The 24,432-nt window shown below is 42.5% G+C and overlaps 2 protein-coding genes across 7 annotated transcripts in view; both read left to right on the top strand.

The window, feature by feature from the left end:
• Nucleotides 1-4,641, top strand: part of COQ3 (coenzyme Q3, methyltransferase) — a 33,762-nt gene extending 29,121 nt beyond the window's left edge. The window contains exons 7-8 of one of the 3 annotated variants that reach the window (XR_004628583.1): nt 217-636; nt 4,488-4,629. Coding sequence is in view for 2 of the 3 variants with exons in the window: in XM_011228407.3 (XP_011226709.2) it covers nt 217-437 (221 nt within the window). In the remaining variant the exon portion in view is untranslated. Of the gene's footprint in view, nt 1-216; nt 4,453-4,487 lie in introns of those variants that run through there. The other 2 variants (XM_019802554.2, XM_011228407.3) reach the window with 2 other exon arrangements.
• Nucleotides 4,642-18,547: 13,906 nt separating this feature from the next.
• FAXC (failed axon connections homolog, metaxin like GST domain containing) overlaps nt 18,548-24,432 on the top strand; it is a 78,160-nt gene continuing 72,275 nt past the window's right edge. For 2 of the 4 annotated variants that reach the window (XM_034670883.1, XM_019802555.2), the window contains exon 1: nt 19,053-19,415. In XM_034670883.1, the coding sequence (XP_034526774.1) occupies nt 19,150-19,415 (266 nt within the window). In that variant the 5' untranslated portion in view covers nt 19,053-19,149. Of the gene's footprint in view, nt 18,563-18,596; nt 18,848-19,052; nt 19,416-24,432 lie in introns of those variants that run through there. The other 2 variants (XM_034670885.1, XM_034670884.1) reach the window with 2 other exon arrangements.

The following is a 24,432-nucleotide window of genomic DNA, read 5'->3' as shown; positions in this document are numbered from 1 at the left end:
GGTCACCACTTAATAGGTGTCAGGCTGGGATTTGAACCTAAGCAATCTGCTTTAGAGTTCCTGTTCTGTGCTATAGTAAAGAATGATCTGGACTTGGTTACACAGTATTTTTTCCCATCGAGTCAGGAATCCCTTTTTAATATAGAGTAGCATTAGAGTCTTGGCATTTGGAAAGTAATTACTTTTAAATCTACTCTTTTTGATTGTTTTTTTCAGACGGTCTGTCAGTTCAGACTGTGGCAGGAATGCTCTACAACCCCTTATCAGGTTACTGGCATTGGAGTGAAAATACCAGCCTCAACTATGCTGCTCATGCTGTGAAATCCACAGGACAGGAGCACCCAGTGCCTGCTGAGTTTGTTTTCAAGGGAGAAACAGAAGAGCTCAGAGATAAAGACTCCACCAACCCAGGTTTGCAGGAAGAGCTGAAGAAATGAATTGTTTCTAAGGACTGTATAATATGGCTTGGAAGTCTGATGTTTACATATGTAAAAAATATACACTTTGTCTTTTGTGAGTGGATCAAGAAGAAAAGAAAGTCAACAAAAGGGGCTAAAACCTTGGATAAAAGTTTTTGTTGTTTCATCTAATAGCCACTTTCAAGGGATTATTCTGTGGATAAAAAGTTTTGGCAAGGTATTGTGTAATCTAGGCATTTAAATTCCTCAGCCTTTGTTTTATAAATAGGGTCTGCATATTTGACTTCCCTTTACAGATTATATATATTCATCCACCATGTATGCACATACGTATATGCCGAAATGTGTTTTAATTTAAAGGAATCTGCATTATCTATGTTCTTTATTGGGTTTTAGCTAAAGGCAGTTATGCTTCTAACTTATGAAAACCAAATATAGTTTTATGCCACTTATATTTGGGAAGACAAAATGTATTTTTTCCTTTAAATTTTAGTTTGTTGGAAAGCAAATGGATTGTTAAATATATGTCACATTTGGATTCAAACATTAAAATCAAGAAGTTCGGATAATGTTGGACATACTTCTATACAGTTCCATAAATGTTTTATTGTGACTTTTTTTTTTTTTTTTTAGGTAGAAAGGACTTTTTAAAACTCAATTAAAAATTCAGTTATGGAAATTTTCTTCTTTGGCTAACATTTTTATAATTGAGGGGACTGGAAATGTATTTTTATGCTTCTTGAAGTATGTGAGTCTCTGGCTTTTTCTGAAAGTCCAGATGCTCTATATAAAGACATTCACAGAGGCCACTGACCCAGTGTGACAAACATGGATTGAATGCGTTGTTTCCCAGGTGGAAGATCGGCTTTTTACTTCCTATCATTTTTCACTTTTATACTCATGTTTCCTGTATTCCTTTGTCAGTGTCTATTAGAATTAGCTCCTCAGGCAAACGGTTCCCAGCCACCTTAGCTTATCATGTGCTTGTTCTCAGCAGCATTTCAGGGGGAGGAACCTGAAATTTAAAGAATTAAAAGAGGAATTTTAACTTCAGTTGTTATTGTGTAATTGGGGTACTAAAAATTAGGAGCTTCCATTGACCTCCATTTAAAAAGTTAGATTCTTAGTCCGAATTCTAGTAGTTTTATTACCAAAACAAAGCTTTCTCATTCTATCTGTTAGAAAAAAAAAAGTTGGTATAAAAGAGTAATCTAAGAACAATGTAATGGAATTGATTAAAAACAAGTGTCCCCCAAACAAGTGTATTTATCTTAGAGAGAAAAACAGTAACTTTCAGTTGTTAAAAATATATTCGTTAAGTGCTGAAAATTCAGGGTGATTCAGTAATAGCTACTTCTGTTTCACTTGACTTCCAATGGGATGAAAAATGAAAATTTCATGCTTCCGTGTATAATCTATTTGATCTTTCAGGCCAATTTCAACCAAATTTCGAGAGAAATAAGTTCAAGAAGATAGTACAAAATCTTTTAAGCGCTTGTTGAGTGAGAATTGTTCAGATGTAAATTATTAATTCTGAGCACTACCAACTTTTGAAAAGCAGTAATCTAGCAATTAGGGCTATGCTGGGGAGTTTCACCTGCAAGCCTTCCCTCAGGAACTCTGGGTTCATGAGAGTGCCCTGAAAGAAATGATGATGGAGACTTTATGCCTAATGATCCAGCAAAAGAGAATGTAAAAATGACTTAGAACGAAAAAGAACAAGGCTCAGAAAGCAAGAAGGTGAATTTGCAGGCAATATTAATTTGGGGTGAGGGGAACAATCATGGGAAGCTGGGCAATGACCTTGACCACCTTGTTGTGCTAATGAAGGGAGTCAGATGCTCAATTGGGCTGTAATTATAAAAACTGCTGGACCATTTAAGGTTGGCTCCAAGGGCTAAAAGCACTAGAAGAGCAAAACTTTCAGCCCTTAGAAGTAGCTATGAACGGTGGTAGGAAGGGTCACACAGCAAGGCTGGTGGTGACAAGAGAGAGATCAAGGTTTGTAGCTTTTCCCAAAACTTCTGCAAGGAACAGTGGGATCCAGCATCTAGCACGTACATGCAAAACTGCCTGGGAGCCTGGAGGAGCCTTCTGGAAGCAGGATTCTAGAAACTAGCCTGTTTAAGAGACTAGAATAAAAAGCAACTGCAGTTGTTACAAAAGCATCCATTTTTTCCCAAAGTTGCTGTGTTCTGGGGAAAATAAGTGCCATGCAGGTACATAAAACATTGCTATATTTGTGTGTTCTATATTTTTCCTGAAGACAAAACATCACAAAAGAATTGTCTTTAAGTCTTTTATTTTATGGGGTACCTGGTCAGTTGGGCATCTGTCTTCGGCTCAGGTCATGATCCCAGGACCCTTGGGATCAAGCCCCGAGTCAGGCTACCTGCTGGTCGTGGAGCCTGCTTCTCCTTCTCCCTCTGCTGGCTGTTCACCTGCTTGTGCTCTCTCTCGCTCTCTGTCAAATCAATAAAATCTTGGAAAAAACCGAAACAAAACAACTTTTATTTTATGTCTAGACGTATACTTGAGGCACTAGAAATGCTATCACATTGACTTTCCTGTAAATCATGCCTGAGTGCTCTCAAATGAAAATGTCAATATCATTGCAACTTGTGATCTCAGGAAACTTTCTATTTTTTGATGAACATGTTTGAATTTGGAAAACAGGGGTGTCTTTTGGGTACTAAAGTTGAACATTTTGTTTATGATTTGTTAATAGTGTCATTCTGTAGATAAGCTTAAGACTCAACAAAGAGCCATTCTTTGTAGTTGTGTTGCTTTGGAGAATTTGTTAAAGGTGTTCCCACTGTTCCAGATGATTTCACAATGGATAATTGGAAAGCTTACAGAACGACATGTGTGCTATGTTTCCCCTCTGCACCACAGCCAAACATATCAAAAGGGTTGTATCCATTTTGTCATTCTCTCACTTCTCCGCTCACTCTTGTGGGCCCTGCTCCATTATTGTTTCATTGAGACCACGTGACTGTACCCAAAGGCTCTTATCTCACTCTTTGACATTGTTAATTACCTCCCTCCTTTAACCGTTCTCTATTTCCACGACTTTATCCTTTTTTGACTACTCCTTGACAGCCTGAGTTCCCTTTTCTTGCTCTACCCACCCACCTGTTGGCTTTAATTGAATGGTTCCCTATACCCATACTTTTATAGTCTCCTGTAAATAATCTTCCTCAAATTATCTTATTTCAAGTGGGCCATATGCTTCCATTGGGGCCCTCACTGATAAACTGACCCACTCCCAACCTCTTCTTAAAACCCTTCAATGGTTTCTCATTACTCTGAAGGTAAATGACCTAAGTCCCTTAACATGGCTACCAAGTCCTGACATCATCTGGCCTGCCTACTTCTCAAGCCTCATCATGTATTTTTGACAAGTATGCTGGATTATTTTTTAAAGATTTTTATTTATTTATTTTAGAGATATATATAGAGAGAGCACAAGTGGGGTGAGAAACAGAGGGAGAGGGACAAGTAGACTCAGCGATGAGTGCAGAGACTGATGGGGGCCTGGATCCCAGGACCCTGAGATCATGAGCTGAGCAGAAATCAAGAGTCGGATACGTAACTGACTGAGGCACCCAGGCGCTCCAAGTATGCTGGATTTTAATAACAGAAGAGTTCATTAGAGTTCTTTTGCATTATTTTAAACTTTACATTTAAAAATAATTATAAAATAATTTCAGATTTACAAAAAAAGGGCCAAAGGTAACCCAAAGGGTTCCCATATACCCTTCATTCAGCTTCCCAAATGTTATCTTTAACCACAATACAATGATAAAACGCAGAAAATTCACTTTGATACACCACAATTATCTAATGTACAAACCTTACTTACTTTATTAATTATCCCACTTGTCTTTTTAGGGGGAAACAAGATCCCACATTGCGTCAAATTGTCATGTCTTAGCCTCCTTTAATTTGGGACAGTTCCTCATTCTGTCTTTGTCATTCATGACTTTGACAGTGACAGAGCACTGGACATTTGTTTTAAATGTACCTCAACTTGTATTTTTTTTTTTTTCTTATTTTCCTTCACAGTTAAATCCAGGTAATGCAATTTTGGCAAGAGCACCACAGAAGTGATGTTGTGCCCTTCTCAGTGCGTCCTGTCAGGAGACTCGTGATGTCAATACGGCTTGTTACTGGGGTTGCTAAGTTTGATCACGTGGCTAAGGTGGTGTCTACCAGATTTCTTCACTGTAAGTTACTGTATTTTTCCCTTTGTAATGAATAACCACCATATAGTAAGCTACTGTGAGAATATGTAAAGGCTGGTTTTTTTCATGCTTTTGCCCACTAGTTTTATCATCTGGTGATGGTTAAACAATTATGACTGTGGTGTTGTTTAGCAGTAATTCACATCTTTCTTTCTACACTATTAATGGAATTCTGAAAGGAAGAACTGTCCCTTCTCCTCCATTTATTCCTTTATTTAATTACTTATTTTTATTAGAATGGACTCATGGATGTTATCTTCCATGGGTTATAACCCACTGCTATCATTTTCATTAGTCAGGTTGTCCCAGATTTGGCCATTGGGAACCCTTCCCATGTCCTTTCATGTCCCTATAATTTTTCAGGCACTCCCTTACTTTCTGGCATCACATGGTACTCCAGGCTCAACTTGTATTTGTCTTGATCCAGCCCAGGAATTCAAGGAACCCCATTTCCTTTTATTAGAGAATAATATTTAGAAACCAAGAGCTGAGCACTGAGTATCCTTCTACTGCTGGGCTGACAGTGCTTCTAAGGCCCTCTCTGCAGAAAGAGCTAGGAGGTATATGAGTGCACACACCTGCACACGTCTATACTTGTTTCTCCCCACCCGCTGTGTGTGAATGAATTCATACTGATACCTCTGATTGAGTCCAGCATCACAGGGTTTATCCCACCATTCCTGCTTTCTTTATTTTACTTATTTGCTCAATCCTAGAATACTCATAGTTTCACAATTGCTAAACAAATTTAATTTTAGTATATATAGTTAAAATACTGTGTTCCAAAGTTATGTTAATTCTTTTCTTCCTCATCCACGTCTATCTGGTTGTGTTGTTCATTGTAATTAGTTTGTAATTTGTAATTCATTTGTATTCGGTTAGGTTCATATGTTACTGTTTGTATTTCTTTTTGAATTCTCCCTCCCCAACACCCTGGCTGATTTAAATTTATTTACTTTTGGGGTATGTACCACTAACAGGGTTCTGAAAGTCAGAAGTATACAAAAAGTTATACTCTGAGACCTGTCAGTGCCCCATGTCTCTTCCACTCCCATATCCCCTACATCCTATTCTTTCCACTCCATTCCTCCTTACCTGCTGTACATAACCAATCTCATTCTTTTTCTGGTTTCTCACATATGTGTGCGCATGTGCATTTTGCACAAATAAACAGATACATGCGTAGTTTCTTATTTCCTGTCTTGCTTACCAGAAAGGTAGCAAACCGTAGTACCTTTTCATGCTTTTGTCTCAAGTCTTGTATTGTTATATTCTGCTATCGGAGCTTGCACAGTTCTCCTCCAGTCAAGAATATTCAAACCCCCTATTAGCCGGCATCCTCCCTCCCCCCCCCCACTTAGTTCCCTGTACTTCTCCTTCAGACCTCAGCCCAAGCATCACCTCCTCTGGGGAGTTTTCTTTGACTGTCTTGCCTAGGGCAAAAACCACTTTTAACTTTATACCATATTTCCCCCATCCCTTATCACAATTACAGGTTTAGATTTATTTGTGTGAATAGTTGGTTAGAATCTGTCTCATACAAACACTATATGGGCTGGACCATTGTTCTGTTTTCAATTTTTTTCACAATTATATCCCCTGACCAAGGTCAGTGCCTGGCACTTGATATTTGTTTGTTGAATGGGAAAATGAGTGAATGCTGGTAATATATTTCAGTGGCGTTTCAATAAAGTCAAGTAATTTGGATAATCCAGTATGTTATTATAGGTTATTTTAAAATGATGGGCCACTTACATATATTTCACTATGGGACTGCTATCTTCATAAAAACCCAAAGAAATAAATCCAGTTTTTCTTGAAGTTTGTAAAGTATTTAATCTGCTTGTCTTTATTCTCAATTCCCCTTTTTCTAAGAATAGGTCCATTTTCATCTTTTTAAACAGTAAGCCATGCCATTTCCAGTGCCTGAAGAGCCTCCATTTTTTTTTATTCCCCAATAATGACTTCTCAGTGACCCTCTTGACCACCTGCCTGTTAATAGACTTGGCCAAGGCTGGTAGATGTCCCCTAATCTCTCCTTCCCTTCTGTAGCAACAGAACCTCTTATTTTAGCTACATTTCTTGACCTTCCTTGAAGCTAGATGTGGCCATATAACTTAATTATGGCCAATGAGATGTGAGTGGAAATGGTATGTGTACCTTTCAGGAAGTGTCAGTAGGGAGCGTGCCCTTTTCCTTCCCTGTCCTCCCTCCTGCTGGCTGAAAGGGGGACATGATAGCTTGAGTGGGAACAGTCAGCTCAGACTTAGAGCTGGAGCAACAAGACAGGAACCTGATATGTGCTTTACTATATCAGCCTGAGGCTGTCTACCTCCAGACTTTGACAGAAAAGAAGGAGAGGGAGAAGGAGAGAGAGAGAGAGATGGAGGGAAGGACGGAGGGAGAGAGAGAAAGAGAAAGAATGACTATCAGCTTGCTTAAGCTATTGCTGTTTGGGTTTTCTATCACAGCCAAATCAAATCTTAACTTATTATAGTTTGTCTAACCACAACATCCAGACGTAGAGTCATTATTACCCTTTAGTGGATGGGGAAGAATAGCCTAAACAAACATTTATTGAACGGAAGCTCGCATAGAAAGGCAAGCAGTGATTTAGGGATCCTTACAAGAGTGGCCCACTTTAGGTATAGGAGGGCAGGCCTCGGGGGGAAAGAGGAACTAGCTAAAAGAAACTTTCTACAAGGGAAAAGTTGGACGAATCTCAAATGTGAGACACATACAAGTTAACTGACCCAAACTGTGGTGTAGATCAATGCAACGCAAGAATTTGATTGGTTTCTGGACAGAACAGCAACAAAACAGCTATAAAATATTTTTGAGACCATTGCATAAATTTGAACATAGACTAGATCTGAGATAACTTTATGGAATTATTATAAACGTTCTTATGTGTGATGACACTGTGTTTATGAAAGACAATGTCCTTATTTTTAGGAACTGCATAGAGTTGGGAATGTAAGTACTGAAAAACAAGATATCTGCAACTCACATTCAAAGGGTTCAAAAATGAAAACAGGCCATACTGTTAGAAAACGATAAGGGGAAAATGAGAACAGTTAGATAAAGATAGATTAAATACATTTTAGGACTTTGGAAAAAGCTGTATTTATTTAGGTTTCTGGGAGAATGTGTATGCTTGTGTATAAACACAGAGAAAGTATATGCAGTAATGTTACTACTTGGTGAATTTTGGTGAAGGGTGTACATGCTTTCATTGTACTAGTCCATCAATTTTTCTGTTAAGTCTGAAAGTCTCAGACTAAAAAGAGAAAATGTTAGTGATACTGTGATATTGAATTGGCCTAGAAAAGAAGTTCTGCATCAATTAATGCAAATTCTGTCTTATACTGTTTTTTACAAAGATTTTTGTAAGTAATATTGGCCACTTACTGTGTAATCTTTTGCCAGACCCTGTGCGAAGGGCTCTGCATGCATTATCTCATTTAAACTACACGGCAGCCCTGGGAAGTAGGGACGACTGTCCACTCCACTCCACAGGGCTGCTTAATCACACAACTATTAAGACTCAACCAGGATCTGAACCCAGGCAGTCTAATTTGTGAGCCTGTGCAATTCGCTGCTTTTTACTTGTACCCGGTGTCTGTGCCATCATATGGTCAGGGTAGTAGCCTGACCACACACATCTTAGCACATCTCTGAATTGTCTGTATGCAAGGGAACATCTTCAGAGCATTTAAACCCAACAAGGTTTACAGTCTGGGCTGATCGCCTCCATTCTCTTAGAGTGCCGTTACTTTTCTATGGCTAAAACAACTACATGCTGCTAATTGCAATTTGATGAAGTGCTTTAAAGAACCAGAATAAAATGATATCCTTACTTTCTATAGTATAGTCATAGGATTTGCTATTGCATTAATGATAAATTGAGGAAAAGAATCAAAATACTACACATCAAAAGTATCTCAGTCAAGCAAAAAAGTCAAAATGTTGGACACTATTTGAAGTGTATTTATGATGTCTACTAGGGACACTCCCGAGGGCTTCTGTGCTGTGGTTGACCAGGACCACAGAGCATTGAGAAGCATCAAATAGAGATTTAGAGAGATTGCTTGGTAATCATGCACAGGGGCAAGTTATGCTTCCTGAAAATATTTTTCAAACTTGGACTGGCGAGGTCCCTGTAATTCTGTAAAATGTATTTTTATCATTATAAGCTTACAGAAATAGGCCTGAAAAATCTAAGAATCCTAAGAGAATATCGATGTAAGAATAAAGTTGGAAACAAGACCAAAAGCAAGAAAGTGTTAGTATAACCAACCAATTGCTTTTATTAACTTACAGTGTGACTTTATTAGAAGGGAGCTTCTTCATTGATTATTACTAATGAGATGCAAATGGCATGCTAGCCTTCTCTGTATCAAAAAATAAATAAATAAATAAAAAGTCCTGACACTGAAGGTTTGCATGGAAATCAAGCAAAATAATTTATTGTGAGTTCAATAAACCTCTTGTATTCCAGCAAGAAAAGGATGAGCACTTATAAATGAGCCACTGTTTAGGAGCTGAAAGGCACCAGTTGGACCCAAAGAAACAATATGTTCTCAAGATGATGTGGCAGAGCTGAGAATGGGGTGGGGAGGGAGAGTTATGAAGTAAATATGGACACCAAATGTTTCCATTTTGCTCAGTCTGAATTTTTGTTTCTTTTTTCTCTTTATTTATTTTTTTTTAAGTAGGCTCCACACCCAATGTGGAGCTTGAACTCATGACCCTGAGATTAAGAGTCCCACACTCTATCAACTGATTCAGCCAGGCACCCCTTGAATTTTTGTTACTTGTTGACAGATGGAATCTAATGGACATAGAACTCACGGACATCATGTGAGATCTCCATTCATTTTCTGGGATCTACAGACAGGCTTCTGAGGTTCCAGAAACCCCTTGAAATAGGGAACAAAATTGTTGGGGCACCTGGCTGGCTTAGTTGGTAGAACATTCAACTCTTGATCTTGGGGTCATGAGTTCAAGCTCCATTTGGGCATGGAACCTTTTTTCTTTTACCTTAAAAGAAATAAAAGTGTGTGTGCGCATGTATTTTTTTGCTGAGAACGTCCCATAGCTCTCATCAGAGTCTCAAAAGGATTTATGACCACACAAAAAGGTTAAAAATTACTGTACTAAAATACTGCAGTGGGAAATATAGTCTCACTTGGCAGAGTATGTCAGGAAAAGAAAAATATGGTCATTCTATATTTTCCTGTAGTTTGTAAAAGTGAACATGAAGGCTGTCAAAAGTTGTGAAAGGCAAAAATTGGGATATTTAAATTGCCTCTTTAGGTCATTTTTTTTTAAGTAGGCTCTACACCCAACATGGGGCTTGAACTCATAATCCCTACATCAAAAGTCACAGGCTCTACTGACTGAACCAGCCAGGTGCCCCATTTTTGGTCAGTCTTTTTTATATTGAGTTGGAGAGATATTCTGGGATTCTGTTCTTAGACTTAGTTTTATCAGGATGGCATGGTGGAAGGCCAGCCTGAATTAATTAATAATCAGATTTATTCAATGTTCAAAGAATTTCAACTCATAGGGGTGCCTGGGTGTCGCAGTCAGTTAAGCATCTAGTTTTGATCTCTGGGCCATGGGATTGAACCCCATGTCAGGCTCCGCACTCAGCTCAGAGTCTGCTTGAGATTCTTTCTCCCTCTCCTTCTGCCCCTCCTCCCTGCTCTTTCTCTCTCTCCCAAGTAAATAAATAAAATCTTTAAAAGAAAGAATTACAACTCATAATGCTACTTTTAAATAGAGATAAATAGATTAATAAGTAGATGGCCTGGTGAATGATGGATGAATGATGGGTGATGGATGGATGGATGGATGATAAATATTCAACTGTGTTATCAAAGAGCTTAAGGGAATGGCTTTAATCTAGTGGGATATCCAGCAGTTTACCTCCCTGCCCTTAGCTACCCCCTCCCTCACACGTACCATGAGGTGGCCCCCAGACCCACCTCATAGTGACCAGGCCTTTGCCTTTACCGCCTTTGCTTATTTACTTGAGTGCCTGCGGACCTGGCAGTTTTGCACCCAGAACTTTCCCTGAGAACCAGTCAAAGGAGGCTGAGACTCAACTCTTCTACAGGCAGGTCTCTCTGTGCTCCTGAGATGACATCTTCCTTTGAAACCGATCAATTCAGGCCAGATGACTGGCGCTTCAGGGACCTGCCAGGGCCCAGTGTTTTTGACATTCTTGTAGCCCAGTAAGGATCCCTGCTAACCATAGTCACTGAGCAAGATTTGGACACCCCATACTGATTCTTTTCTCCAATCTCTCCTTGAGACTCCTTCTTGAGTTCTTCGTACATGAGTCTACCTCCCACTGCCCCCCTCTTCTACACTTCCTGCTGCAACCTCTAGAAGCCCCATTTCATGATTTACCAATGACACTACTTCTCAAGTCTTCATTGAAATTTTCTTTACCTGCTACCTTAACTGGCTGTTCTCTGAGGATATGATTTCATCTGGAGCCATTTTGAGAGGAAGTTTCAAATTCTCAGAATTGAGAGATGGGGTTTGTGTCCTCTTTACTCATAGCCATACTCTTGTGTAAAAGCTATTGTGTCTCCAAGCCTCAAGTCTGGCTGTCCTGTCCTCTCCTTCTCTATTGCCAGCCCTCTACTTCTGATCACTCCCCTCAGTCACAGCATCTCTTTTGTTCTTCCCCTTCTCATGTTCTCCCATCTTTCTGAGAAACTCTAATGTCTATGTGGATGGTTTGTGTCCTGCATTGTCAGCAACGGGACCTTGTCTCTAGAGGTTTCTATCTTTGTGGACATACCTAGCACCTGAGGTGACCTAAGAAAATCTGAAATGGTGGCTTGAAACACCCTACTCAGAATAGGAAGGCTCTCTAAAACTATGATAGAAAACCAAGAAACCATAGAAGGAAAAAATAAAAAAATAACAAGCTGGGGAAAATATTTGCAAATCAATTCACAGACAAAGTTGTTTTTCTCAATTAGAAGCTCATATAAATCACTAAAAAGTACTTGTATCCAGTAAAAAAATGAACAGTTCACAAAAAAGTCAATACAAATGCATTTTAAAGAAATGCACCCAAGTTCACACATAAGAGAAGCACAAATTTAAAACTATATTGAGACACTTTTCTCACCAAATTAGGAAAGATCAAACACTTAAGAATATGTGTGGTAAGGGTATGTATGAGGAAACAGACACTTTCAAAACTATTGAGAATGTAAATTGCCCTCTACGAAGGGCAATATATATCATAATATATATACCACAACGCATGGCTCCTTTGACCCAGAAATTCCACTTCGAGAAATATATATGTATATGTGTGTGTGTGTGTAACCACTATTTTCTATGCAGCTATAAAAAATCAGGAAGCTTAGAAGTTCTATATTTAAGATAAGAAAGAAAAGAAAGTAATGTGCAGGACAGGCAGTTAATGATGCAATTTTGTGTAGAAATAATTTAAAACAATATATACATATGTATATATACAGGTACATGTATACATAGAAAATGCTTTTATAATGCATAGAATATCCCTGGGAATAAACACAGAAGCTGATGGCTGTATTTGTCTCTGGGGAGGAGAACTGGGTAACAAGAACAAAGCTAGGAGTCTCTTAGAGTCCCAGAAAGAAATTGAAGTCATGCTTACAGTGGGTATTTTGAAGAGGAGCAAAAAAAGACTATTTGCAAAATGGCAGCAGCAGAAGTCATTGCTACCCCTCCTGCTGAAGGAGGGGTGTATGGCCTTGGTTCCTGAAACCCACGGAAGGTGGCAATGTGGAGAGAGCTGTCTGATGGGAGCCATGGCCCAGGTGACTGGAGGAGAAGACCGTACGGCTTAGTCATCACTTCCTTATTCTCCTCCTGTCCTCCAACCTCTGTCGTGGGGCAAACTGCATGAGGGACGTTCCAGTGCATACAATCAGAAGCCACAGTGCAAGGAAATCACTGATGTCCTTCATGCAGTCCAGCCTCCGGGGCCAGGAGCAGGGTGGAGAGGAGTCAGAGCACATCTGGAGGCAAGGGGAGAGTATCGGGCACAGAGATCTACTTTTCATTGCATTCTTCTTTGTAGCCATTGAATTTTGTACTGTCTTCATATATTTATATTAAAAATAAATTACGCCATCTCTTTTTTTAGAGAATGAGCAACTATTTATATTTCCTCCTCCAACTATCTGTCACCTTTGGTTTCCTTTTCACAGCCAAATTCATGGCGGGTGTTATCAACACTTACCATCCTTCCCTTCATTTTTCAAGCCTAGCTTCTGGCCCCCTGACACTTGAATGTGCTCAGCCACCAAGGTCAGTAATGCTAGCTAAATTTATTTTACTCTGCTTTTTGAGAGCATGTCACACTACTGATCCCACTTCACACTTTCTTGAGACATCTTGGTTTCTGTAGCCCCAACACCCATCTGGCTTCCTTCCTGGCTCCCTCTCCTTCTTAATTTCCCAGGTGGGCCTCTCTTCCTTTGGCCACCCTCTAGATGTAGCGTTCTCAGGGTTCTGTTCTTGGCCCACTCCCTTCTCACAAAGCGCTGACTCTCACATTCTCATGCCTACTCCCTTGTCTTTAATGACCCCCAGCCATCTCAATCCCGGGCCTAAATCTCTTCTTTAAACCTCACACTTGGAGACATCTCCATCTGGGCCTTCTACCAGCTGTCTGATAGGGCATGAATTGTTCTCCCCCTAAAATCCATATGTTGAAGTATTTCAAACTGTGACTGTATTTGGTGATAGGCCTTCAAAGAGGCAATTAAAATAAAATGAGATCATTAGGGTGAACCTAATCCAATATGAATGGTGTTCTTATAAGAAAAAGACATATCTAAAGGGAAAAAAAAAGAGTACATTAGGACACAGACATACAGAGGAAAGACCATCTCTGGGTACAGAGAGAAGATGGCCATCAGAAGTAATCAACCCTGCTAAAACCTTGATCATGGACTTCTAGCCTTTGGAACTGTGAAGAAATAAATTTCTGTTGTTTAAGCCATCCAGGCTATGGTATTTTGCTATGGCAGGCCTAGGAAACTCATACACTGCTCAGGCTCAAAATCTCCCAAACCCTTCTTATGACCCACCTTCTCAACTGCCCCTCACTCATCCGAGCCTGATTATTATTTGCGTATATTTTCTCAGCACCAACTCCATTTTGCAGGAAATGTTTTCTAGTAGTTGGAAAAGGTGCACAAGGCCAGCCAATCAGAAAGTAGATAGTCAAAGTCACCTTATGGCGATATACTAGCTGCCAGCTCTAATGTCGTGAGGATTCGGGATGCCTGAGTAGGGTAGTATTAGATCTATTCTCCACAAGTCAAGCCAAGAAAGCAGAAGCTTTACAATAAAATCCAGGGTAACATTATCAATTAAATTGTTTATTCTTTGAATAACATTTTAATTTTTAATATTTAGAGATATTTTAATAAAATGGCATCTTAAATTTTATTATATAAAACCAGCAATAGTACCAACATCACATCCACTTATTATTACCACAGTAGCAAGGCCTTAAATCTTTTAAACTCTATTTTGAAACATGAAGTATAGTATAAATTTTTTCAAGTATCGATGAAATTTATAAAAGAATTGTATTCACTTGTTTATGCTCTTTGTGTTGGCACTTGGAAAGTTGCTATGCTAACACTCATCTCCCAGGATCCTCTGTCTTCTCCCCCCCATTCCCCTCCCCCACTCTCCTGCCCCATGGTTTCCTTTGTCAGCTCCTAGCACTTAGACTAGGATCTCTCAAAAGGGACATGCATTCCTGTCTCTTCTAATTGCTCCTCTTGAGTCTTGATTCATTTTCTCTACATGTCTGATTCTGCTGCACCAACCCATTTATCTGTATGTCTGGTGTTCAAACTCATCGAGAACTGTGACTTGATTGGGCTGGTTAAGAACCATCCAACATGCAGTGTGTGTGTGTGGGGGGGGCCTTTTGGGCAGAGTCTTTGATCCTTTTCATAAGCTGGTGGCCTAGACCACTTTTATTTTTTTATTTTATTTATTTATTTTTATTTTTTTTATTTTATTTATTTTTTTTTTTAAAGATTTTATTTTTATTTATTCGACAGAGATAGAGACAGCCAGCGAGAGAGGGAACACAAGCAGGGGGAGTGGGAGAGGAAGAAGCAGGCTCATTGAGGAGGAGCCTGATGTGGGGCTCGATCCCGTAACGCCGGGATCACGCCCTGAGCCGAAGGCAGACGCTTAACCGCTGTGCCACCCAGGCGCCCCTATTTTTTTATTTTTTATTATTTTATTTAAATTCAATTAATTAACATATAGTGTATCATTAGTTTCAGTTGTAGAGTTCAGTTGGTCTAGACCCCCCCCTTTTTTTTTTTAAGTATTTATTTATCTGACAGAGAGATAGAAAGAGCCAGAGAACACAAGCGGGGAGGGAATGGTAGAGGGAGAGGAAGAAGCAGGCTCCCTGCTGAGCAGGGGGCCCAATGCCCGGCTAGATCCCAGGCCCCCGGGATTATGACCCTAGCCAAAGGCAGATGCTTAACCAACTGAGCCACCTAGGTGCCCCTGTCCAGACCACTTTTTTTTTTTTAAGATTTTTTTTAATTTATTTATTCGACAGAGATAGAGACAGCCAGCGAGAGAGGGAACACAAGCAGTGGGAGTGGGAGAGGAAGAAGCAGGCTCATAGTGGAGGAGCCTGACTTGGGGCTCGATCCCATAGCGCTGGGATCACGCCCTGAGCCGAAGGCAGATGCTTAACCGCTGTGCCACCCAGGCACCCCCAGACCACTTTTAATCAAAGTATGGTTTAATCTTACCAGGAAGCTTGTTAGAAATACAGAATTTCAGACTTCACACCAGAACTACTGAGTTAGAATTTGTGTGTTAGAAAGATCCCAAGTGATTCATATGCACACCAATATTTAAGTAGAACTGACCTGATTGTCCCTTATTTGATCGTTATGGCAGAGCTGCCGCTGATACATGTACAAGTTTGGGAAGCACCAATTTACTTGTCCCTTGTTATATCATCATAGCCAGGCATAAACAGGCATAGCAGTATTAGCATAAGGAACTGTCTGAATCCACCTTTTTCCAAAGGTGACAGTATAACTGGTAGGTATTTGAGGCTTTATAGTAATGGGAGTTAGACATAGTTCAGAATAGAATGGTGCACCATTCACTTTCCTCATTTGTCAATGGGGATGGTAATACTTATCTATTACAGGTTGTTTTGAAAAGTTACTGAAAAAAAGATCACCAGACAGGCAGGTCTGGTGTACAATAGCTGTTAGTCCCTTCCCTTTTCTTGACTTGTAAAACCTCAATTAGAGTTAATAAGACAAAGTCCTTGGAAAAGAAAAATGACAAGATCCCTCTAGGTTGGAGCTAATGTCCGTGGTTATGACGTCAAGGCTGTCAGAATTGGTGGTGGTGGTGGTCGAAGAGGTGGAATGAAGATGCCCATCTGGCATCTGTAGTCTTCATACCATTTCAGTAGCTGAAGGAGCCCTGGGAGGGGAGCTGGAGGGCAGACATACTTAGCTCCCTACACCTTCACCCTGCAGGGCAGGGGTCCCGCACAGCCACTGGGGGCTCAGCCTGGGATCTGCTCTACACAGGGGATTGTGAGGAGGCATTCGTGGAAGACTCAGTTGTTGACTCAGTTCTGTTCAGTTCCCCTCTGGCTGTGAGTTACACCACCACCACTCCTCTGGAGCTGAGCCTCTGCCTCCGAGCCATACTCTCCTCCTCTTTGTGGCTGGATTGCATCCCTTTGTGCAGCAGCTTGGCCACGTAGGGCTCGTCTAATCTCGCCTGGCTGGTGTGCCTTCACAGCTGTAGCTGTTTCCTTGTTCCCCATAGCTTTGTTCTGACATTCTCATACCAAACTTTTGTCCACCTCTTATGTCTACTGACTCCTCAGAGATTACTCTGCCTGCTTTCACTTTTATACAAGCTGAGTTTTCATAATCTTTCTTCTATGCCACATCATCATAGTCTAAAAGTTAAATTTTAATCCGCATCAGATTAAAATGACATTTTAACTTTTCTTGTGAAATTTTATTTTATTTACATGTGCACCTAAAAGACATTCACTTCAGGGCGTCTCTGAAGATCTAAACCACATTTGAACTAAAGACCGGGTAATGCTCAAAGATGATCTGATAGGACCAGGATGCAGCAGTTGGCCACGGGCCTCCAGGAGTGGGTGGGGCAGGGCTGCCTCCCAGAAGAGCTGTGAGCCTAAAATGCAGCAAGTGGCTCTCTGGGATCAAAACATTAAATTCATCTGGTTTCTAACTTGTTTCCTGGACATCGAGTTTGCCAGTATTGATTCTCCCTTTTGCCTTCCATATTGTTTCACTGCAGGTAATTTATGCTTAGCCCCATGACTGAACCTGGACACTCAGGCAAATAATTCAGTACCAAATAACAGTCACTCTTTAAATATTGTCTCAACATTTAATGAGAGCAAAGGCTTAGTGCTATGTGGGAAGGGCGTAGAAGAAGAAGGAAGAATCGCTGGTGCAGAGCTCCTTGTCTCATCTCTGCACAGAGCATTTCTTTCTTTCTTTTTTAAATTTATTTATTTAAAAAATTTAAAAAATAAAGTTTATTTAAGCAACCGCTACACCCAACATGGAGATCAAACTCACCATCTGGAGATCAAGAGCCCTATGCTCTGCCCACTGAGCCAGCCAGGCACACTGGCACACAGCATTTCTGCTCTGATTCCAAACTTGCCCACTCTGCTTCCTGAGAACAAGGCCCTGAAGCCTTCTGGTCCCTCTCCCTGGAAGAATCTGGTGACCACCTCCGTCACTCCAGCAGGCCCTTGGGTTCCACTCCTTGAAACCTGCTCATGGGAATTTCGCTTCCAAGCACACACACGGCTTCTTCCAGACAGGTCACGCATCCGGACGCAGTGGTGTATGGGACTCTGCAAGAGCTGGTGCATGGCTAGCACCTTCCATAGCTCCTTCACACTGGCAAAAAGCCCATATTTTAGGAACATGACAGCATTCACTGCTGTTCTAAGGGCCTGGTGTGGTAGGTAGAATAGAAAGGGAGTCCCCCGTTACCCCAGTGTTGCCCCCCTCACACAAAAGGCTGGAGGGTTCCTATATCCATCTTTCACCTTTGGAGTGATAGATAAATCCCTTACTTGATTTTTTTTTCAGTTCCTCCAAACAATTTTAAGCTATTGATGCTCTTGCTAAAATTTGTGTGTATATCATAAAACTATGAAACATGGCACTATTGGTTTTTTTTTAATTTTTAAATTTTAAATTTTTATTTATTTGAGAGAGAGAGAGAATGAACGGTGGGGAGGGGCAGAGAGAGAGAGAGAAGTAGACTCCCTGCTGAACGGGAAGCCAGACCCTGGGATCATGACCTGAGCAGAAGGCAGGCCCTTAACCAATTGAGCCACCCAGGTACCCTGGCCCTATTGTTTGGACTTACTAACTTTTCAAAATGAAATTAGAAATGAAGTTAAGGGAAAAAAAAAAATTGAACACACACACGCACACACACACACTCACGTTTGGCAGATTTTCTGCACCGAAAAGAAAAGGAAAACAAACCCGAACACCCCACATCTTTCCTGATAATGTTTTTAAAGGGGAAAGCCTTGAGCGGGGTCTATCGGAGGGGAAATCTCTCTAGAGTACATTTTTGTTGTTATTTGTCAAACCAACCATCTCTCCGTGAGCACCCGGCCAAGACCCAGGTAACTGTGCACTGTAATAAGAGTGTTTTTATAAATTATGCAAATACACTTTCCTAATGGCCCGAACAATCTAATTCCCGACCTTAATCCGGGCCCTCGTTCCCAGCCCCCGCCGGGTGGCGTTTCCTGCCTGCCACTCGGCGCGGCCCCAGGTGAGTCCCGCGCGCTCCGCGCTCTCGGGCCTGCGGGAGGGGCTGGAGCGACAGCGGAGGGCGGGCCGGGGCTTGGTGGGGACGGAAATCCGGGCCCTGCCTGCAGCTTCCTCCCGGTGGAGCCGCATTTTCAGGCACCTCCGCAGCCCTAGCGCTAGCGCGCCAAGCGGTTCCCGGGCGTGCCGCCTGGAGGCGCGGAGCCCGCCGGGCGCTCCCAGCCCTGCAGCTCCGGCCGGGGCGGAGGCCGCCGGACCGCGGAGATGCGGGGCGGGGGCAGGGCGCGGGGTAGGTGACTTTATCCCGCCTCTGTTTCCCTGCCCCGGGGAGCAATGACATCACGCGGCCTTCTCCAGGCGCCGACACAAAGAGCGGCGCGGAGAGGCCGCTGCGGGGGGAGCCGGCGGCCGCTGCTGCCGCCCCGGGCCCTGGGNTTTTTTTTTTTTTTTTTTTTTTTTTTTTTTTTTTTTTTTTTTTTCAGCTTGAGCCGCGCCCCCAGCGTGCAGCTGAGCCCGCGCCGGGCCGCTCCGGCCCCTTCCCATGCGGGCGGCGCGGGCCCTGGGAGGGGCGCCCGCAGCCAGCCGCGCAGCATGCACTGGGGGGTTGGCTTTGCCTCGTCCAGGCCGTGCGTGGTGGATCTGAGCTGGAACCAGAGCGTCTCCTTCTTCGGCTGGTGGGCCGGGTCCGAGGAGCCCTTCTCCTTTTATGGGGACATCATCGCTTTCCCTTTGCAGGATTACGGTGGGATCATGGCAGGGCTGGGCTCCGATCCCTGGTGGAAGAAAACACTTTACTTGACCGGGGGAGCTTTGCTGGCCGCAGCTGCGTATCTGCTCCACGAACTCCTGGTCATTAGGTGAGCCGGAGAGAGGGCCCCGCTCACGGGCGCCGAGAGGGGCACCTGGCCAGGGCAGGGCTGGCGCGAGGGGGGACCGTGCCAGCCTCTCGGTCACGCCTCGCAAATGCCCAAGAATCCTGCCCTTACCCTTCCCTAGAGGCAGTCCGTGGTCACCTGGCCTGAGGGGCAGTTTCCAGTTGACAGGAGAATTAAACTGGTAGTGGGAGGGGAAAACATTTGTCTCCCAGTCCTAAGGTGCTAAGAGCAAAAATTCTCCGGGTTGTTGTGGAACAAAATAGTCTATTAGGAAATGCCCTTAGTAAGATACTAAGTGCAGTGTTTGCAACAATAGAATGAGGCCTGGTGAAGATACTAAGTTACACTTTTATGAAATGCCTTATTTGTTTATAGGCAATAATGCTGGAATGTTAACTACTAACCTTATCTTTTACTTAAGGGTTAGTTCTCCACCATCCCTCCCCAAATTTCAACATCATCAAAAGGCTGAAATTGCAAAAGCTCCAGAGACCTCTGGGCCCCTGTATAAGAGGCATGGTCAGGTAGAGTAGTGTGCAGTTTTGCTGCAGCCTTAACCTGGTGATCGGCTGCTCAGGTATTTCAAGCTAAGCACCATCCTGGGGTTTCAGTGCCATTGTTGTGTGAACAGCAGGAGATCCGTGGACAGACTAGCACATGGGCGTGTTTGACAAGAACACGGGAGTCACCCAGTGCCGTAAACAGTTGCATAGGCTGCCTGCCGCAGAATGTTTACAGGACTGACTTGGAAATGCCAGAAAATGGAGGCCCCTACTGTTGGTACATCCAGAAGGACATGAGATCTTTGTTTGAATAGGGTAATGCCATAGGCTCCTGGGATGGTCCTTTGGCTCACTGATAACATCAATTTATGGTTAAAATTTCCATGCATTGAAGCCCTCTGTCCCTGGGAGATGACCAGAAACGGGCAGTTTTCAATAGCTCAGAATCCCTGTTGGCCAGTATTTTTTAAGTAGTGACAAATGTGTTCACCGTGTCCTACACAATAGCTTATAAACAAAGACAGTGATAGGTGACCTTTAACAGGCCTGCGGGGATTCCAGGACTTTGTGACAGGCTAACTTAGGTATTTTGAGTTTCTAATCTCCGAGAGGGTGGGAAATCATTAGGATCTGAGGAAATGTATTGGCTTTCACTATTATTTAGCCATAACTGAGAAGTTTCATTTTAAGCTTATTATGTGCACCAAATTCTCTCACTTAGCAGGTGCCTCGAATCATCTAGTTGAACCACATAAAGATTTTTAAAGTGAATTTCAAGTGAATTTCTCTAGATTATTTCCTATTTTTGCTAGTTTTAGAACTCTATTTCCAGTTAGATTTTAAGCTGTATGAAAAAACCAAAACATTTGTGCCGTACTTTAAATGGTAACCCAGTTGTTTCTTAATTATATTTCAGTCCAGAACCTTTTCAGGATCCAGAACCATGTGGCTTCTCGCCGGTTTAACTCTTTGTGGAGGGAGTGAAGGCAAGGCTTCATAGGACCAAGTCTAAACCTTGCTTAAATGACCTTGCAGAAACAGCAAGGAGCCCAGAGCTCATCCTGGGAGCAGGCCACGCCCTGGCAGGTGTGGTCGCTGGACACAGAAGAGCCCTCTGCCCACAGATGTGTCCTTCTCCGTTTAGCGGACTACTTGAATGTTTATTTAGATAGAGATGTTTTTAACCCTTGGCTTATTCGCTTTTGTTTCTTGACGGATGTCTAAAGCTGTAGAAGACCCTGTTCTCATGCAAATAATAGAAATGGCTGCCCACTTCTGATCCCTCAGTAGGGACTCGGTACAGATGTGCTTTACTCGCATTGATTCCCCTTTCAGAGAGAAGGCAGGTACAGCTGAGGGAGGGAGGTTAAACCACTTGCCCAAGATCACACAGCAAGCGTAGTAGGATCCAGACCTGGGAATATGTGTGTGCCGAGTCTGCACTTTTTCCCCGCTGCCGCTGCCTCCTAGAAAAGTATCAATGACGAAATAAGCCTGGAGCGGGGAGAAGAAGAGAAACGTAAAGAATTGGGGCATGGCCCAGGGAAGACAGGCCTGTGGCAGGGACCTGAGTTTTTGACAGCCTCTAGAGGCACAGAAAGACAGGGGGAGAGACTGAGCAAGGTCTGGGACTGCCATTCAGAGGTTACCTGATGGGGACTTCCATTTAAGGTGAAATCTAAGTGTCAGTTGTCTCCATAGTTTAGGCAAAACAAAACAGTCCCGAATCTGCAGGATGGAAAACACACCTTGAAATGATCACAGTGTCTGAGGATATGGACAATAGTAAAGTCGTTACCACTTGACTTGGATTTTCTGCCAGAGAGACTTAATCTGAGTGTGTGGCCAAATCTCTAGCGTGTAAAGGACAGTTGACTGGTGAGAATTACTTAGGAAGTTTCATGAAGGAGTAAAAGGTGCAAAGGAGGTATTTTGGATTTTATGCCTGCTTTTCCCACAGCAGTATTTTTAACCCAATATTGTCTCAGCTCTCTACTTTACTTCCCCTGAGTGGTGACAGCCTAGCAGCTGTCTTAAAGCCAATCCATTTGAAAATGTGTTGTTTGTAAATTGAATGACTAAATAATGATTGTGGTGTTGGTAGCTCTTTTGCACTTGGGGCCCTTGGGCCCAGCCTGTCCTAGAGAACTTAGGGAATCTGAGCAGCCCCCTGGTCAGCCAACATCTGACCTCCATAAACCAGCAGCTCGTCGGCCACACACAGGAGCATGGTCTTCTGTGGTCTCCTTCATGATGGGAGTAGGGGCTGGTCTTGTTGCTCCCTAGGTGTTCTCTTATATAACCCTCACTATAAAGCCACTTTGGAAAGTACAGCTGTCCAGGTATTTTATAAAACACCTACTCCTCTGATCCTTAGTTAGAGAGTAGTTTCTGATGTGTGGGAGGAGGGCGCTGGAGCCAGAGTGGCTTCACATGCACTTTGCTTTTAGCCATGGAACCTTGGACATGAGAATAAGCTTCTTGGCTACTTGGTTTTCTCGTCTGTAAAATGGGGGTAATCACAGTAGCCTTCCTTATGGAGTTGATTGAGTTAGCACGTGTGAATTGCTTAGAACAGTTTGACATGTCAGTGAGCATTCAATAAAAGTTGGCCATCATTAGCTATTTAACTTTCATCAGAAAGTTGGAGACTTGAATGGCCTGAGTCAAACTGGCTGTTTGGATAGAATTAACTGAGAAATTGCCCATTTCAGTGTTGTTGAAAGGCTTAGAGCTTGGGATCTGGAGCTATTAATGACCTAATCTTATAGTGATATCCCTGGGACAAGTTATTTAACCTCTCTGAGCTTCACTTTCCTTATCTGCTGTATAATATAATACACTAAATTCAGACTATAACAATATCCACGCTATGGTGTTACTTCAGAATGAAATAAATGAATATGCATCATGTATACAAAGTCATTGGCATATGCTTGTCACATCCATTCTTTTTTTTTTTTTAAGATTTTTTATTTATTTATTCGACAGAGATAGAGACAGCCAGCGAGAGAGGGAACACAAGCCAGGGGGAGTGGGAGAGGAAGAAGCAGGCTCATAGCAGAAGAGCCTGATGTGGGGCTCGATCCCATAACGCCGGGATCACGCCCTGAGCCGAAGGCAGACGCTTAACCGCTGTGCCACCCAGGTGCCCCCCACATCCATTCTTATTATGACATGGGCCAAGTTAACAGTTAGAATTAGATGTTTCTGGCCAGTGGAGCAGATTTTTTTTTTTTTAAGATTTTATTTATTTATTTAAGAGAGAGAGAGCCAGCGTGAGAGGGAACACAAGCAGGGGGAGTGGGAGAGAAAGAAGCAGGCTCCCAGCAGAAGAGCCTGACGAGCCTGACGTGGGGCTCGATCCCAGAACTCCAGGATCACGCCCTGAGCCTAAGGCAGACACTTAAGGACTGTGCCACTCAGGTGCAGTGGAGCAGATTTTATATTTATCTCCTCTCTTTCCAGTTCTTAAATTTTTGCCTGGCTACTTTACATGAAAATACCACTCTGTGACTTGAATTATTTGACTAGACAAAGTCAGATAATTGCCAAATCTAGTTTGCGCTCTCTGGGAACAGTCTAAGAGGCATCTTGGTTTTAGGATCTGACCTCCCCAACATTTCATCTAAATGAAAGTCTTTGTTTTATATAGCAAATATTGCTGGAAAACAGCAAATATTTGTATTCTTTTGACTTGAGCAGTGTTTTCAAAGTGAGTCATTCTGAGCTCTAAGTGGAATGGGCGCTTTGGTGTAAACTTCTCCGAAAGAGTTTGTTTTACTGAACACAGACGCTGCAGTAGGTGAGCTCCATGGGCGGATGAGAGAAAGAGCTTGCGCTTGCTTGGGTGGAAGTAGGCGTGGGATTAAACTTGGAGTGATGTGAGATTTTTAAAATTTAATCCTCATGCTAATTGACGCAGAATGGGTACTGCCCTCACTTGCTGTGGGTGAGAGGAAGAGAGGCCTAGAGTAATGTGGCTGGTAGGAAGCAGGGCTTGGATTTAACCCAGGTCTGCATACTTGGAATCTAGCATTTTCTCAATTATAAGGTATCCATTGAAAAGCTGTACCAGGGAAATCCTCCCACCCAGAAAAGTAGCCAAGGGAAAACTAGACGTGTGGCTGAGACAGAAGGGAAGAGGCAGGGGTATTAAGTTATATGCTGTGTGGCGAGAGTGGGGACCCTGGGAAGCTAGAGAAGATGAAAGAGAGCCCGGAAGCCATCTTCCTTGGCATCACACAGGTGAAAGGCCAGGTGAGGGCACACGGAGTTTGGAAGGAGGACCAGAATATTCAGGGTCTCAGATTCCCTGCAGACTTGGTTCCTAGCAGAGTAAACCTGCGCTGTTATTCCTGGGGTCTAGGGACAATTTCATGGTGCAGTACAGGGGTCAAGAACATAGACTCTGCTCGCCTGATTCAGTCCAGGGTCTGCTATATACTAGCAAGGTGACCTTGGGCAAGGGAATCCTCTCTGCCTCAGTTTCCTCA

This window comes from Ailuropoda melanoleuca, chromosome 10 (assembly GCF_002007445.2).
Source record: "Ailuropoda melanoleuca isolate Jingjing chromosome 10, ASM200744v2, whole genome shotgun sequence".
Lineage (NCBI taxonomy): Eukaryota > Metazoa > Chordata > Mammalia > Carnivora > Ursidae > Ailuropoda > Ailuropoda melanoleuca.
Note: the sequence above shows the minus strand (reverse complement) of the source record. Positions and strands in the feature narration are given on the sequence as shown.